Source organism: Simochromis diagramma, unplaced genomic scaffold, assembly GCF_900408965.1.
Source record: "Simochromis diagramma unplaced genomic scaffold, fSimDia1.1 OVJJ01000617.1, whole genome shotgun sequence".
Lineage (NCBI taxonomy): Eukaryota > Metazoa > Chordata > Actinopteri > Cichliformes > Cichlidae > Simochromis > Simochromis diagramma.
The window spans coordinates 885,539-903,265 of NW_024386953.1; the positions used below are offsets into that span (position 1 = coordinate 885,539).

At 42.0% G+C, this 17,727-nt stretch overlaps 1 protein-coding gene across 8 annotated transcripts in view; it reads right to left on the reverse strand.

Annotated features, from left to right (window-relative positions):
- ryr2a (ryanodine receptor 2a (cardiac)) overlaps positions 1 to 17,727 on the reverse strand; it is a 262,686-nt gene that overhangs the window by 67,164 nt on the left and 177,795 nt on the right. For all 8 annotated transcript variants that reach the window (XM_040038551.1, XM_040038550.1, XM_040038554.1 and 5 more), the window contains exons 70-85: positions 15,901 to 16,031; positions 15,151 to 15,278; positions 14,732 to 14,924; positions 12,656 to 12,738; positions 12,198 to 12,355; positions 11,954 to 12,041; positions 7,982 to 8,074; positions 7,664 to 7,834; positions 7,077 to 7,136; positions 5,718 to 5,852; positions 5,397 to 5,509; positions 5,079 to 5,175; positions 4,820 to 4,932; positions 3,018 to 3,069; positions 592 to 639; positions 392 to 491 (exon numbers count right to left, since the gene is read on the reverse strand). In XM_040038551.1, coding sequence (XP_039894485.1) covers positions 392 to 491; positions 592 to 639; positions 3,018 to 3,069; positions 4,820 to 4,932; positions 5,079 to 5,175; positions 5,397 to 5,509; positions 5,718 to 5,852; positions 7,077 to 7,136; positions 7,664 to 7,834; positions 7,982 to 8,074; positions 11,954 to 12,041; positions 12,198 to 12,355; positions 12,656 to 12,738; positions 14,732 to 14,924; positions 15,151 to 15,278; positions 15,901 to 16,031 — 1,763 coding nt within the window. The remainder of the gene's footprint in view (positions 1 to 391; positions 492 to 591; positions 640 to 3,017; positions 3,070 to 4,819; positions 4,933 to 5,078; positions 5,176 to 5,396; positions 5,510 to 5,717; positions 5,853 to 7,076; positions 7,137 to 7,663; positions 7,835 to 7,981; positions 8,075 to 11,953; positions 12,042 to 12,197; positions 12,356 to 12,655; positions 12,739 to 14,731; positions 14,925 to 15,150; positions 15,279 to 15,900; positions 16,032 to 17,727) is intronic.

The following is a 17,727-nucleotide window of genomic DNA, read 5'->3' on the forward strand; positions in this document are numbered from 1 at the left end:
CCACTTGAAATGACTCACTAGCATTTGTTAGCTTTTTAAATTTGTTTATAACAAAGAACAATTGAATTCTAACACAAACAAAAACTTTTATTATTTTACTGATATTTTTTTGCACAGCATATTTTTAAACCAGAATGTCAGAGAGGTATTAACACATCCTGATTATTATCGGTTACAGTTCACATATTGTTATAATGTGAGAAGTACAGAAAAAAATCAACTGAAAAATCGAGAAGGCTCCCAAACAGTCATATCCAGAACAAATTACTTTTAACACATCAATGAGTAAGCAGGCATAGGGATTGGACAGCCTGGTTCTATCACAAGGGCCGTAATATATTTGCCACCGCTGAGTTACAGTAAAGAGTAGGGGGCGATAGCCAAGACTTACCTTTACTAGCACTGATGGTTTGGAGCACCATCTCAGCAGCGCCACGGTCGTGCAGCCGAGCCTGCTGATACAACAGCTTCTGCTTCTCCATCTCTTTTTCCTTTGTTAGAAAGGTGACGCATATCATTGCAGACCATCTAAAAATGAAACTGCTAAAAACTAGAGACTAGTGGAAGATTCAAGACCGATTGATCACCTACTTCAAAACTCTTCACTTCTCCATCGTCATCCTCTTCATCATGGCAACTCTGAAGGAAGGGAGAAAGGTGAAAAAAAAGCATACAAACTACAGACTGTTTACTTAGGATAGATATAGCCACATCAGCGACGGGAAGTTCCAAAGCACTGAGGCATCAAACTGAGTGTTTACGGTGTGACCATCTTTGGTTTTTTAAACGAGATGTTACGAATGATGGGGAGGGCCGGTATCTGCTGCTTTGTGCAAAGATGAACAGGATGAAACTTGCCAGAGTACTACAAAATGACCTGCAGCAGGCCCATCCATCCATCCATCCATCCATCCATCCATCCATCCATCCATTTTCTTCCAATTATCCGGGGGCAGCAGCCTAAGCAGAGAAGCCCAGACCTCCCTCTCCCCAGCCACCTCCTCCAGCTTGTCCAGGGAAACACCAAGGCGTTCCCAGGCCAGCCGAGAGATATAATCTCTCCAGCGTGTCCTGGGTCTGCCCCGGGGCCTCCTCCCGGTGGGACATGCCCGGAAAACCTCACCCAGGAGGCGCCCAGGAGGCATCCTTGTCAGATTCCCGAACCACCTCAACTGGCTCCTTTCGATGTGGAGGAGCAGCGGCTCTACTCTGGGCCCCTCCCGAATGGCTGAACTTCTTGCCCTATCTCTAAGGGAGATGCCCGCCACCCTTCGGAGGAAGCTCATTTCTGCCGCTTGTATTCACAATCTCGTTCTTTCGGTCACTACCCACAGCTCGTGACTATAGGTGAGGGTAGATCGACCGGTAAATTGAGAGGCCACTGACATGAATGTCTCTGATCAACAATCAACAAACGACTTTATGATGGTGGCCTGGGGACATAGCTTCCTCTTGTCAACCCTCTGCTGACTGCCCAGCACTGTAGAGCCTGTCTGGCATTTGCCGTAGAATACCAGAATGGTCCACCACTGGTGCCCTATCCTTTTCACAGATGATAGCAGGTTCACCCTGAGCACATGTGACAGATGTGAAAGGGTCTAGAGAAGCTGTGGAGAACATTATGCCGCCTGTAACATCGTTCAGTATGACTGGTCTGGGGGAGGCATATCCATGGACAGACGCACAAACCTCTAACAGACTAGGTAATGGCACCCTGACTCCCATTAAGTAATGGGATGAAATCGTTGGACTCATTGTCAGACCCTATGGTGATGCATTGGATCCTGGGTTCCTCCTAGTGCCTGACAATGCCTGGCATGTAAAGTAAAGTAAAATAAACAATATAAAAAGAATCTTTGCCAGGCAAAGTGTGCATGATTGAGTCTCACATGCTTTAATTTTTTATTCGATGTGTAGGTGTTCACCACAAAGAGTTTTTTTTTATTTTGGGGAACCTGGTTGGTCCTAAAGCTAAAGACACCATTCTTTGTGTTTATATATGTCATGATCCAGATGAGTGTTCAGTGGTTTTCTGTCCTGGCCTTGCGCTCTGCATCTGCCTTTTGGGGTGGAGCCCTGGTTCAACACCTACACTTCTCCACGTGTTTTCCATCTGTGGCATTCAGCAAGACAGTATTTAAAACCAGTGTTGCCATCAGTTCTTCACCCCTTCGTTTCTTTGTTCATGCCAAGTACTTGATCTCTTTTGTGCCTTTAGCAATCTCGTCAAGTCACCACCTTACTCCTTCCTCTGGACGCTGGTCTCCACAGTCAAATCCCAGCTTCATTCTGCAACTTGCTTCTCTCGACTTAAATTACTCACTGCTCTCACCTGCCTGTCCTCCTGCCTGCTGCTTCCTCTGGATTACTAGAATGCAAGGTTGGAACCCAACTCACTCATTCAACACTCAGACGGCTACCCACCTCCAGAGCAACCCCTGCCACGTATTCATGTCTCACCATAGTTTATTCTGTGATTTCAATAAAACTTGTGAAATCTTATTTACGCTCTGTATTGTGTCTGCACTTATGTTCACTCCCACGTACTGGTCTCCCGGCCTTGACAGCATAAAGTGTCTGAAGAAATATACCCAGCAGACCCAATTCAGACTGCAATCACTAAGCAGTGATATATTAACAGTGTCCTAAACCAACAACAACTCTACCATCCAGAAGACTAGTTACTAGTAACTGCTAGTGCTACTGTTAACAGTGCAGCTGCTAACATTTGGTTAATTTGCCACAGTTTGGTGCATCTGTTTTTCATTTCTTTTTCCTCTCTTAGCTTTTCAGGCCACACTAAACTATTCTACACTGAAGGTAGGGGAGGTGCCAGTTGCAATAAGTGATTTGATTAGGCAGTACAGCACCCTGCAAGTAATCCATCAGCCCAAAAGCATCAGCCCTGGTCTATGACATAAACAGCACACAGAACAATAACCGTTTTTTTTCACAGTCTATGCTAAGCCAGCTATGTGAGTCTCAATTCAAAAGTGTTGGTACTCAGCAACAGATACCTTAGCCATGATGTCTGCGTAGGCCATGTAGAGATTATCCTCATCCAGTTTACTGCAAAAACAAACACATTCACAAAAGTTAGCACAATTATAGCTGTATTAAGGAAAATTATTTTGGTGCACCACGGACTGAAATGACATCTTCTCATTTAATAGTTTTTCATTATTTTTATGAATATTTACATGTTTTATATTTCAGATATTTTAAAATATCTACCCTTTGCTTTGATTACTGCTTTGCACACTCTTGGCACTCTCTCTCTGAGCTTCATGAGGTCGTCACCAGAAATGGTTTTCCAAAAGTCTTGGAGTTCCCAGAGATGCTGAGCACCTGTTGGTCCTTTTGCATTCACTCTGCGCTCCATCTCATCCCAAACCGTCTCCATTGGGTTTAGGTCACTGTGACTGTGGAGGCCAGGCTGTCTGGTGCAGCACACCATCACACCTCCTCCTCCATGCTTCACAGTGGGAACCATGCATGTGGAGACCATCGTTCACCTTTTCCTCGTCGCACAAAGACACGTGGAACCAAAGATCTCAGATTTGGACTCATCAGACCACAGCACAGATTTCCACTGGTCTAATGTCCATCCTTCTGTTTCTTGGATCAAACAAATCTCTTCTGCTCGTTGCTTTTCCTTAGTCGTGGTTTCTTAGCAGCTGATTGACCATAAAAGCCTGATTCACACAGTCTCCTCTGAACATGTAGAGATGTGTCTGCTACTGGAGCTCTGTGTGGCATCTATCTGGGCTCTAATCTGAGCTGCTGTTAACTTGTGATTTCCGAGCCTGGGGACTCGGATGAATGTATCCTCAGCAGCAGAGGCGACTCTTGGTCTTCCTTTCCTGGGGCGGTCCAGTTTTGTCATAGCATTTTTTTGTGACTGCACTTGGGGACACATTCAGAGTTTTAGCAATTTTCCAGACTGACTGATGGGCTGTCATTTCTCTTTACTTACCTCATTGGTTCTTGCCATATTATAAAGTAATACAGTTGTCAAACAGGGCTGTCAGCTGTGTACCAACCTGACTTCTGCACAACACACCTGATGGTCCCAACCCCATTAAGAAGGCAAGAAACTCCACAAATGAACCCTGACAGGCACACCTGTGAAATGAAACCATTTCAGGTGACTACATCATGAAGCTCTTTGAGATAGCTGTGCTTGAAGCTGTTGTCCTGTGAGCCGTCTATCAAACAAGCTGTTAACTCTCAGAAACTTGTCCTCTGATTCAGTCGTGTCTTTGGGTCTGCAGACCTCTTCTTGTCACAGTTTGTTTCTCAGTGCGTTTGACGGTGAAGGAAATTGTACTCACTGACACTTTGACTTTCTTTGTCAGGACAGACGCACATTTTTAAGTGTTATGATGGTCTCTCTCTCTTCCACTGTTAATGGTCTTTTTCTCACCATTTTTGTAGCAACACACTACTTTCTGCAGTACAGTACTGTTCAGCTGATGCTCACTAGGGTATGGCACCACAGTGTGTTCAACACTGCTTTATGCAGACAGAGGGGGTTGGAACACCTGTAGGAATTAGTAGCACCAGCTTTCAAGGCTTGATCAACCTTCACTGCTGCAGAACAGCTTTGAATTGTTAACCCATGTTGTGTCCTTGAAAAAGGCCTTTTGGTATAAATTTGAAATGTACATTATTTTTCAGTTTTGGGTAATCTAACCTCTGGCAGCTCACCACTTACCTTTGTGCCATTTCAAGCTATTCATTGGACTTTAATGACTTGAACTGCAACAAATAACTGGAAAAATAGGGACTTTTAACAGGTAGTGTGTAAAATACACACCATTTTTCTGTTAGGGCTGTTCTGCTGAACAGCTGGATGAGCTGATGCAGGGGATCTATGTGTTTGTGTTTCTGCCCCTCCTCTTCCTCAGATGGCTCCTGTTCACCTGGTTTCTGAAATCAACACACATTCACAAAGTGCTAAAACTCTGCTATACACTGAAGAAATTAACACACAATTTGCCTTCAAAACAAGTACAAATTCCAGAGTAGTCAGAAGAATTCCACTTGTTTTGTTTTTTTAAATGAAATTAACTTACAGCGAGGTCTTCTATGAGTTTATCTTCAAAGTAGTGCTCCTCTGTCTCGATCCAGGACTTTTCATAGCCCTGCAGGAACAAGTTTACAGCCCGGTGCCTAGTATGAGAGAGATACATGGATGACTAATAACTGTTTATCTACCCATCTTCTGCTGCTTATAAAGGGCTGCACTGTAGGTGCAACATATATCCACAATCTTTCCTCACTAGCCCGAGGTGTGGCTGTAGATGAGGGTGGGAAAATAATAAAGTGCACAATTTTAAATATTTCTTCTTCATTTTACGTGTGTGTGTGTGTGTGTGTGTGTGTGTGTGTACCTTGGCAAGTTATAGAGTGGTGCCATCCTGAAGCAAGCGACCACAGCTCTCTTCCTCTGTTTTGAAAGCAGTTTGTGCCACACAGCCTTCTTACTGCGCTGAGGATGCTCCACCTGAAGACACAAACTGAACCACTCAGTAAACTGGATATTTAGTTGGTGTACCTTACCATCTGGAAGCCATATTATCCTGGAGAAGTATGTGGTCAGCTTTAATAAAGACCAATCAGCTAGTTTAAGAGGACCGTGGGGTACCTTAAAGCTATACTCTCTACGTAGGCACAAAAATGCGCAAAATCAACTCAAACTTGAATATATAGACCTGCTCCAGGTGGAAGAGGACATGACCAATATCCAGGATTCTCTCCACAGTCTTCTCTGGGTCAGTAGTATCCTCATAGTGGTTTGGGAGGTCTCTGTACAGGGCCATCTGCCAACGAATTGCTGGGTCCTCTGACTTTGTAAGACACACAGAGGAAATGCATGACTCTATTGGCCTATTCACAAGGTTAAGCACCTTTGTGAATATATAAATATATAGTACGAACCAACATCTAGCAACTCGTTTACATCTGTCTCGACTTTAACAAAACAAAAGCCAAAACACAGAAACAGCGCATGTAAAGCTCATGATTCAGTAGCTTGTATAACTACCTTGCTGGCAATAAGTTGAATTGGTTGTTTTGTTTTTTTTGCATGACTTCATAAGTCTTTAAAATCAGTGTGGAAGAATTTTGGCCCAGCCTTGTTTATAACGTTGCTTCAGTTGATTGTTTGAAGCCATTCATTTACGCACAGCACTCTTAAGGTCCTGCTACGTTCAATATTTCAGTCACTCTAGATTGCAATCACTCTATAACTTCAGATTCAGTTCTTTTTCTGCTGGTGTGTTTGGGATCTTTGTCCTGTTTCCTGACCCAGTGTGGGTGAAGCTTTAGCTGTCAAGCAGATGGCTTCTCATATGACTCTGGAATATACAGTGTATCAAAAATAAATCATACACTTTCACAAGGCTGTATTTTAAGCTTACACTAAATTTAAAATACATGGCTGAATATAAAGTTTTACATACAAAATGTTCAATGTTTATGAATAATCAATGAAATACTTCATCCCATAGTTCACTGTAGTCACTGCAGCCACTGCTGTTGTTCCCGGTGAATGGCTGCAGAATTAAAGCACTTTGAAATTGAATGATTCTTTTTGATACAGCCTGAACTCTCCTGTACAGACGAGTTTAGTGATGTTAGTGGGATAGGAGCTATGTGGAGTGATAGAGTTCCTTCAATTACTTGTTGACAGATTGAATTTCCTATTCTATATCTTTCGGATAACCTATGATATCACTGTGAAGTAGCCTTATTTATCTTATGGACATAAAGGTTCATCAGTTCATCTAGGTTACTCTAGATTTGTGTAAAATTTAAACTGAATCTGAATACTTGACTCTAAATTTTATGACACCGACCATCAAAATCAAATCACTTCATCCTTGTGTCAAAGTAGATGTTTGTGCCAGATTTGAAGAATTTCTCTTAAACCAGTCCTTTGATATTACTTCCACAAGAATAAGATAAACTGACAACAACCTGACACCATAGCGAAATCGAAGACCAGAGGCATAATGTGTAAGTACACTTTAAGTAACTTGTGTCAGTCACAAGCCTGATTCTTTTCTTACCTTTCCTTGTAAATGTAGGTTGTTCCTGATGACCTCTCGAACTTCGTCCTCTGTGTCTTTCTGCAAAAGAATTATTAACTTCGATCAAACAACAGGTATTCTGTGACCTACAAAATGCTATAAAAGATATTTATTCAGTAAATTAGCCTTCATGCAAAATTTTACTTTTTAGCTGAAAAAGCTAACGCAGAGTTATTTTGCTGTTACTAAAGGTTTACCTCAGGAATACCAATACTGCAAATAATTTATTGTTATTGTCATACGCCTCACCCCAACCAGTCATGGTAGATAGGCGCACCTCCCTGAGCTTGGTCCTGCCAAAGGTTTTTCCTTCCCACTGGCACCAAAGCGCTTGTTTAAAGGGGGGTCGTATGATTGTTGGGGTTTTATCTGTTTTCTTTGTATCATTGTAGGGTCATTACAGTATAAAGTGCCTTTCGGCAGTCATTGTGATTTGGTGCTACATAAATAAAATTGAAATGAAATGAACTAAATTGAATTGAAATACACAGAAACAGTTAAATGAATCATATCTATTTTTATAATGAAACAGTTCTTTCTGTAATCTATTAGCACTACTATGCTACCTGAGTGAAGCGGTTCTTAGCCAGTGCGATAAGCTCTTGTTCTCCTGGAGCACAAATGTTGAGTCCCACGGGCAGCAGGCGCTTTAGAGTAGCAACAATCAAACTTGTCTGCATCGAGTATCGATCACCTTTTCTCTTCATCTTCTTCCTCTCCTGGTCTGAAACTATTCCCTGTGGCAAAGTCAAACATTAAACAGGCATCGCTTTACACTGTTAGACCTATTAAATAGTTTTAATTAATCAATTTAATTTAATTTTAAAATAAGGTCACTGGTATGCACATGTCCTCAAATGTGTCCAGCATCTATGTGTCTGTACCTTTGACATCTTGCACTTGGTGTCAGTGATAAGGAAGGACATGTTGTTAATTTCATTCTGGACCACAAAGTTCTGCTCTTCTCTCTTGAAGTTCTGTAGACAGAAAACAGGACTTCCTTAAATTAAAGCACAGTTGTATTATGTGTTGTACTGTCTTTGAAAAGAAGGCAACTGGACAATATTTTTGGTTTGTAAAGACATTTTACTTCTCATTAAGAGGCTTCTTCAGTTCTAAAACAACTGATGAGAGTCCCAGGTATTTAATACCTATTGGCATTGTGGTCCTGGGGTCAGTGACCCACTGTGACCATGTGAGTCACCTTGAGTCAAGGTATGAAAAAATTCATGGGTCTAACAAGGTATTCATGGGTGTGAATACTGTGAGATTATTATGCTATCATATGTTATCCTATGGCTGTAATCGAAATGAGTGAATCATGATACTGCTGAAAGCCACACCATACTTCTTATTATAGAGAGTATAATCAGTATGTAGTTTTCGTTTTCATTATACTTCTGAATTAAAAGAATGTGAAAATCATTAGATTTGTTAGATAGGTTCGTATTATCCTATCCTGTGATTTACTGTGAATGAGTTACACTGTTTTATGACATTTCATACTGCTGAGTTAAGAAGAGAATATTGTGTGCAGAGAGCACAGAGCACATTCAGCTCCACCCCCACCTTTGTTGGAAGCAGAAAAACAGGGAGCCAAAGGTCATAACTCAGGCTCACTGAGAGTTAGAAAGTATGTATGTTTAGGTTTTTACGACTAGGTGGGGGCCACCAGAGGCTATAAGAGTTTGAGTAACGCTCCATCATTTTGAGATTTTGCTATGACCCTCTGCATGCATATCTCCCCATCCAGATGGTTTATGCTCATAAAGTGTTGAATTGTATGGAATAAAAGATTGTTGATTGAGCATTGATACACCGAGTATAGTCTTTCCTTCAGCCCAAAGATCAAAAGAAAAACCCCCCACCATGTGAGCTATGCTTGCAACTTGCAGACAGCAACATTTATATATTTAATTACATGAAGGGCATTTTCCATCCTTGTTTTCAAGTGAGCTCCTGTCATTGATGACGCACTTCCTAATTTATAATGTGAATCTACTGATGTCAGATGCCAGCAGCAGTAATATAGTGCATTATATAGCTTTCTATCCAGTGAATTAGCATAGAAGTAGCTTTGATGGTGTTTTTCCTGGAAACTTTAATAAAAGTATAAAATCACTGCTAAATGCTTTAGTCTAACAATAAGTTAGGTTAAGCTTTTAACTCATTACTCATCTTTTCAGGTAAACTCTCCATTAGTTGTTTTTAAACTGAAGAACACATAGATCACGATTGATGGTGAACAGTTAAGCATCTTTTGTCATTTTTCTCCACCAAACTGGATTTTACAGTCAAGATCTAATTGAAGTGAAGACTTTCAGCTTTAATCCATCCATCCATCCATCCATCTTCATCCGCTTTATCCGAGGCCGGGTCGCGGGGGCAGCAGCCTAAGCAAAGAGGCCCAGACCCCCCTCTCCCCAGCCACCTCCTCCAGCTTATCCGGGGGAACACCAAGGCGTTCCCAGGCCAGCCGAGAGATATAATCTCTCCAGCGTGTCCTGGGTCTGCCCCGGGGCCTCCTCCCGCTGGGATATGCCCAGAACACCTCACGCAGGAGGCATCCTTGTCAGATGCCCGAACCACCTCAGCTGGCTCCTTTCGATGTGGAGCAGCAGCTGCTCTACTCTCAGCCCCTCCCGGATGGCCGAACTTCTCACCCTATCTCTAAGGGAGAGGCCAGCCACCCTTCGGAGGAAGCTCATTTCTGCCGCTTGTATCCGCGATCTCGTTCTTTCGGTCACTACCCACAGCTCGTGGCCATAGGTGAGGGTAGGGACGTAGATCGACCGGTAAATTGAGAGCTTCGCTTTTACACTCAGCTCCCTCTTCACCACGACGGACCGGTGCAGCGTCTGCATTACTGCAGCCGCCACACCAATCCGTCTGTCGATCTCCGGCTCCCTTCTCCCATCACTCGCGAACAAGACCCCGAGATACTTGAACTCCTCCACTTGGGGCAGGAACTCATCCCCGACCCGGAATGGGCACTCCACCCTTTTCCGGCTGAGAACCATGGCCTCAGATTTGGAGGTGCTGACCCTCATTCCCGCTGCTTCACACTCGGGTGCGAACCGTTCCAGTGCGAGCTGGAGGCCCTCACCCGATGAAGCCAACAGAACCACATCATCCACAAAAATCAGAGATGAGATTCTGAGGCCACCGAGCCTCAGCTTTAATTCAATGGTTAATCAAATTATTGCAAATTAATACACATTTTTAGGAATTACATCAAATTTGATCCACTAGTCCTAATTTTCAGAGACTCAAAAGTAATGGGACAACTGACTGATACACTGATTTAAGGTAAGGATCACCTGTTTTGATTTCTCAAATGCATTTAACATCATCCAGCCACTCCTATTGAGGGCGAAACTACAGGAAATGTCAGTAAACATGTCCTCATGCATTACTGAATACCTCACAGACAGGCCACAGTATGTGAGACTGGCAGTGCTCAGTCTAATATGGTGTTGTGCAGTGCAGGAGCTCCGCAAGGAATTATGCTGCCAACATTCCTGCTCACCTTGTATACCTCAGACTTTCAGTACAACTCCAGGTCATACAGTCATCATAAATATTCGGATAATTGCTGTTGGCAGGAGGAGGCGCACAGAACACATATATATAATTTGTAGAATCTTGAAGAAATCTTCTACTTCTGATTGTAAATAATACTAAAGAGATCAGAGTCATTGGCTTCAGAAGGTACAGCTGAGTAAGTCTAGTACTGTACTGCATTTTGTTAGATTGTGCTGTATTATATTGATCCATTATCCATGGTACTGTATTCTATTGTACTGGGCTATACTGTATTGTATAATAGAAAGCACTTTGAGTGCTGAACTGAGTAGAAAGGAACTAAACAAGTATCACACCATTGAAAATAACTATTTATTGTACTGTAGTGTTTTGCATTGTACTGTACTGTATTTAAGGTTTCATCAAAATGTGCCTGAAGTTTACATGTGATAAATAAGCAAATGAAAAAAGGTATGTTGGCCACTTTAATTGGCCGCCTGTTTGGCCACAGTATCCATGATGCCATCTTTGTCCACCATAGTCAGAAGTCCACTTTCATCAAAGTGCTCATGGGTAGCTCATCTGCAATCAGTATATTCACCTAAACGTTTCACATTATAACAAACCTCCCGTCCACGAGTCAACATGTAGAAAAATAATTCCTCTTACATTTGCATCGACCGTTATGGTTTACTGCGCAGCTTTACTAAGAAAAAGCCAAAGCAAAGACTGCTATCTTAGTTTTCTTCAGTTTTGACAGATTGTGGTAAATGCTTAACTGCAATGTCAATAGACAGATAGCTGCTCTTCTCTTCTGTTTAATCTTGAAAATGTAATATTAGTTATTTCAGGTTTAATAAATCAGCGATATAAAGATCAATCCCAGCTGACCCTCTTAGGGACATTTTCAGTTATGTTTTTATGGGCAGCCCGGTGGTTAGCACTGTTGCCTTCCTATGTTTGCATACTCTGGTTTCCTCCCACAGTACAAAGACATGCAGTTAGTGGGTTTAGGTTACCTGGTGATTCTAAACTGCTCACAGGTGTGAATGTGAGTGTGAATGATTGTCTACTCGCTGTGTTAGCCCTGTGTCAGATTGGCGCCCTATGGCAGGGGTGTCCAACTCCAGGCCTCGAGGGCCGGTGTCCTGCAGCTTTTAGATGTGTCTGTGATCCAACACAGCTGGTTTAAATGGCTAAATGACCTCCTCAACATGTATTGAAGTTCTCCAGAGTCCCAGCAATGAACTAGTGAGCTGATTCAGGTGTGTTGGCCCAGGTCCCAAACCTGCCCTATGGGATGGATAGTTATGTTGCAGTAATTTTCTTACGTGAGACTTGGCCCAGAAGATAAAAACCTCAGCCACCATTCGGAACAGCTCCTCTGCCTCTGGATTGGACTCTTTAAGCCATCTGGCCCTGTCAGTATATCAAAACAGTTAGTGACATGCTGAAACCAATCATTCTTTTTCCAAAACTGCAGCTTCGTCTTAGTGACTAAGCTTCTGTATCAGATGGTCTAAATTCACTCCACTCAATGAGCTGAAGGTCACTTGTTCAGTCACAACACTGTACCTGTTGTAGTCAACGAATCGTATGAGGAGAGGGTAGAAGGCATACAGGTCTCTGACCAGGATAGTAAATTGGTCCATGATGAGGAGCTCTGTCTCTGACATCTCACCCCTCCCCTCCGCCTTGCTATGTTCTTCATCCATCAGCACAACAGCTGCTTTCTAAAGAATACAGTAATAGATTTTTCTATATTAAGCAGCACTGTGTGCTTTAATCTTTGTGACTATTTTATTAAGTAGTAGGAGTGTTCGCATAGTGCACTTTCTCCATTTTAAAAACATACTAACAGATATTTAGTTAAGAAATATATATAGGTAATTCAATTTCATTTAAAAACATCAAAAAAAATTACATGAAAGTGTTAGAAAAGACAACAAGCAGTGAGTGTGACCTAGTTTTATATTCTGTTAAATGAGTTGCACCACTTCCAGGCAGCAGATTATAATAAAGGTGAGACTTACTTTTTTGAGTTTCTCCATCAAGGGCAAGAAGTGGGTCTTTAACAGCTGAGGTTTGGCTTTGCTGATAATTGGCTGGGAGAAGACTTGGGGACATGAACAGAGATGGTGTTAAAACGCAAAATGTGAACGTATGTACATTTGAATATCATATAATGATTAGCAGCAGGCAAAAAGAATTAAACTAACATCAGTTTGAGGATGCTTATGTAAACTGATCCTGAGGAGAGCTTTTATTTATTAACTTTACAAAAAGTGCAGAAAATGGAAAATGAGAGAAAATGAAACACCCTCTTGCGTGAAATGTAACTTCCATTGTGTCCTCCTCTTAACACAATTACAAGAACTGCTGTTACTGACTATATTTTCTTTTTAAAAGAGGAAACCTAAATTGCAAAACACTTAAGGGGCTCATTACACAAATTCTTTTCTTTTAAAATAATTGTTTCCTCCAGTGCTGTAGTGTTTTATCAAACAATTAAATGGCAATCCCCAGCATTTGGAGCACCCTCTAATGAGGTGTGTGCATTGGTTTAAAAAATGTGAAAAAACAAACAAACAAACAAAAAAACATACCTCTGCCTGCACACCTAAAACAATGAACACTTCGCCAAACCTAACTAACCTGCCTCTACAAACCAGATTTCATGTCTCATGTCATATTGTTTTATTTTTGCCTTGTGCATCACTGTGAGCTGCAAATATTATGTTCCATTAGCAAATAAGCTATCCATCCATCCATCCATCAATCTTCTCCCGGCTACTTGGGGCCGGGTTGTGGGGCAGCAGCCTAAGCAGAGAAGCCCAGACCTCGCTCTCCACAGCCACCTCCTCCAGCTTGTCCGTGGAAACACAAGGCGTTCCCAGACCAGCCGAGAGATAAACTCTCTTCACCATGTCCTGGTTCTGCCCCGGGGCCTCCTCTCAGTGGGACATGCCCAGAATACCTCACGCAGGAGGTACCCATCCTTGTCAGATGCACAACCACCTCAACTGTCTCCTTTTGATATGGAGAAATAGCGGCTCTACTCTGAGCCACTCCGAAAAGCCTGAATTCCTCTCTAAGGGAGATGCAAGCCACCCTTCAGACAAAGCTTATTCCCACCACTTGCATCTGCAATCTCGTTCCTTCTAAAATCAAGAGCTTCGCTTTTACGTTTAGCTCTCTTTCTACCAATACAGCATCCACATCCCCGCAGCTGCAGCACAAGTTTCACTGTGATGTTTCATTCTCTTTGCAGAGCTTTAAAGTATATCACTCCCCTGAATGAAAAGAAAAGAAAAACAAAAGAAGAGCTACTAGTTTTAGATTTATGTTGCAGTCACTAGTCAGTTTTAACTCCAACATACACTAAATTGCCAAAAGTATTCAATCTTCCCTCCAAGTCATTGAATTCAGGTGTATACCAATCAAGCAGCTAGGCATGCAGACTGCTTCTACAAACACTGGGTCGATCTTAGGAGTTTAATGAAGTCCAGCATCATACTGTGATACTGTTCAACAAGTCCACTCATGAAATTCTCTCTCTTCAACTCTACCACAAAGTGGCTGGACATATAAAGTCACAGTATCGGTCAATCGCTACAGACCTCTAGTCTTCATGTTCAAGAACATTAAGGAACAGTGCCTAGAGAGCTTCATGGAATAGTTTCCATGGCTGAGCATCTGCATCCCAGTCTTACATCACCAAGCACAATGCAAAGTGTCAGACTAGTATATCACCCATGAACTTTAGAGGAGTGGAGACGTGTTGCTGGAGTGATGAATCACATCTCTCTGGCAATGCAATTGTTGAGTCTGTACTTGTCTGACTGCACTGTGGCAAGTATAAAGTTTGGTGGAGGGGGAGGGTTATATTGTGGGGTTGTTTTTCAATTGGGTTCGGCTGTTAATACTTCAGCATATTAAGACATATTGGACAATTTCATGCTGCCATCTTTGGAGACGGCCCCTGTCCAACGTGACCCCACATCAGTGCACAAAGCCAGGCTCATAAAAACTTCGATGAGCGAGTTTGATGAATCTTGTGAATCAGTGAATTTTATTTTAGTGTTCAACATTAGTGAGTTAACATTTACCAGCCAGTCTCTTCATCCAGGCGCCTTCATCTATTCCCAGGTTGTTGTAGATGATCTTGAGAATGTTTCCCAGCAGAGTATTCATGTATTCAGAGGTCACAGAGGTGCAGCAGTTGTTGGCTTTGTCTGGGTCGCTTTCCGGTCCATGTTCCCACCAGTGAGACATGTAGCTGCACAACATCGGCAAGACCACCTACAGCAGTAGAAACAAAAGCAAAAATAATGAGCTTTGCAAAGCTTCACAGTCAGATGGGTTTAATCAGCAATGTCTTTTTTTACCCATCTTCGGCTCTGAAGTGTTCACTACAGGACAAATGTCCACTTATTTTGGTTCCGTGGCCAATTTTTTGATGACATGAAGCAACTTAAGGAAAGAATATCAAAGGTGATACTGTAGTTATTAATTATTAGAGAGTTACCTCCATAACATGAGGCATCTGCGTGTACTTCATGCCGGACTCTGCTAGCTCTACAATCTCCTCCAAAGACTTCTCCAAATTGGGGATCAGTGAACAAACCTCCCCAACCTGCCCAGGAAGGCCTAGAGCTGAGAGGCGGAAAGAGTAGTGGAATGAAAACAGATTAAATTAAACATAATGTGATTTGATTTGTGATTTTTGACACTGATGAGTTCTCAGACCACACAGCCATCGTTTAGCTTTGGATTAATGTTTTTTTATTTGAAATACACAACTGGAGAATCTGTTAGTCAGACAAATGTAGGACAGACAGCTGCAAAAGTATTCAAACCACTTTGTGGTACTTCCTGTTATAGTAGGTGTCTCCAAGAGATACAAACACCATGTATATACTGCACACTCCAGTTTTTTCATAGTTTACTAAGACACTTCTTGAAACCTTCCTCCCTTTCCTCAATCAACCCAGACATGTTTTATGTAATGTTTTGGTTTTACCAAAGAGTTAACGTGTAAACAGTTAAGAGTGACATGACGGCAGGGTCACAACAAACATTTCTGTTTGTTTCTGAGATGTACAGTAAAAGCTAGTTGGTGCGGTATGCAGTGTAATGTGTATTCATGGTTCCAGTTTTTTATAAAATATAAAGGCTCAAAGAAACATGCTCAGTGCTCGCTGAAACGTCACTCTAAGAAAGTCCAGCTACCTCCGGATTTGTATGTTCCATCATTTTCTTTATGTACATGTCTCACCTGCTCTGTCTTTGCTTCCTTTGCTGTTATAGATGGAAAAGCTGTTAAACTTGTTCATGTGAGGCTCAAGAAAGGCAACAGGGAATGCTGCTGCAAAGGCTGCTAAACACTTTCCCATTGCTGGACGTTGTCTGGAAAAGAAACAGAGAGCTCATGATAATAGTCAAAAACAATTCTTTTACTACCCCAGTGATTGATTAAAAACATAGTAGGTTATCTAATTATGGTAAAAGCAACTTTTTTTCTTTCTTTTTTTGCTTAAGACTCAATAGGGCTGGCTATAAACTGGGACCTGTCAAGTCTGGTGGGCTAGATTAGTTGTTTTGTATATAGATGGCCAAATGAAGCTTTCTGAAGCTCGTATTGAAAAACGGTTCATTACTCTAAGCTTGTCAACACAGTCCTCTTTGGTGACATCTGGTGGCCAAAAATATAGAGCAGCTTGAGTCCACAACTCATAAAGGACAGCTTCATGATGATTCAACTGACAGCTTCTGTTTAATTTCATGTGGCAGTTCTGTCTGATATCAAGCTGATATTGTGCTTTGAACGTGTGTTTTTTGGGGGGTGAAAAAATGATGTTCGTATGTCTCTCTTAATAATAAATCATTTCTATGAATACACCATCCTTCTTTAAACATGGAGTGTTCTCCTTATGCTTGTGACTTCTTGATGTTTAAAAATACACTAAGACAGAAACTTATAAGAATATGTTTCTACTGTGAGGTCCCTGCCTCCACCTGATTATGTAATTAACCAACACACAGGTAGGTTTATATATAATATACTATAACTTCTATAATTATACAGTAAGTATATGTGTTGGAGTCAAATTGTTAAATGTTGTCATTGTGTTACTTAAATTTGTAAGTCGGCAGGGAAGGCTGTTTCTTTGAAGTTGGCTAGGAGACAGGTGAGGAGCATTCAGCTCCAAGAGCCTGGTTCCGACCAGCCTCCCTTGCTAGCAAGTAAAAACTGGTTCATTTCCGCCGCTTGTATCCGCGATCTCGTTCTTTCGGTCACTACCCACAGCTCATGACTATAGGTGAGGGTAGGGACGTAGATCGACCGGTAAATTGAGAGCTTCGTTTTACACTAAGCTCCCTCTTCACCACGACGGACCGGTGCAGCCGCTGCACCGCCAATCCGTCTGTCGATTTCCAGCTCCCTTCTCCAATCACTTGCGAACAAGACCCCGAGATACTTGAACTCCTCCACTCATCTGGGTCGGGGATGAGTTCCGACCCGGAAAAGAGTGAACACAGCACCCTTTTCCGGCCTAGAACCACGGCCTCAGATTTGGGGGTGCTGATCCTCATTCCCGCTGCTTCACACTCGGCTGCGAACCTTTTTACATTTTTATGAAAAGAAAAGAGAGTTTTCGGTACCTCCAGCTGCTCCTGGAGGTACCGAGATCCAGGAGGAAGCTCAGAGGGCACAGGGCCTTTTCTAATTTGCCCTTGCACGATAGAGAGGCCCCTTCACTCTCCACTTTTAAATCACGTCTTAAAACCCACTTTTATTCTTTGGCTTTTAACATCAGTGAGACTTAGTTTTCTCTTGTAATGAAATTAGTTATTTTATTAATTATTTTACTTTTTCTTTTATTTGGCTTGTATTTATTTCTTATGTAATTTTATTATATAGTTCCTATGTACCTCCCTCAGCTGTGGTTGTTTTAAAGTGCTTTATAAATAAAGGTGATGATGATGATGATTATGGATGGCTTTCATCAGTCCAGCCATGATCTGATCAGAATACCATTATGACTTATGACTTGTTCTTTTCCATGTATCTTAATGCTGCTTAGCCAGCAATGTTCTGTTG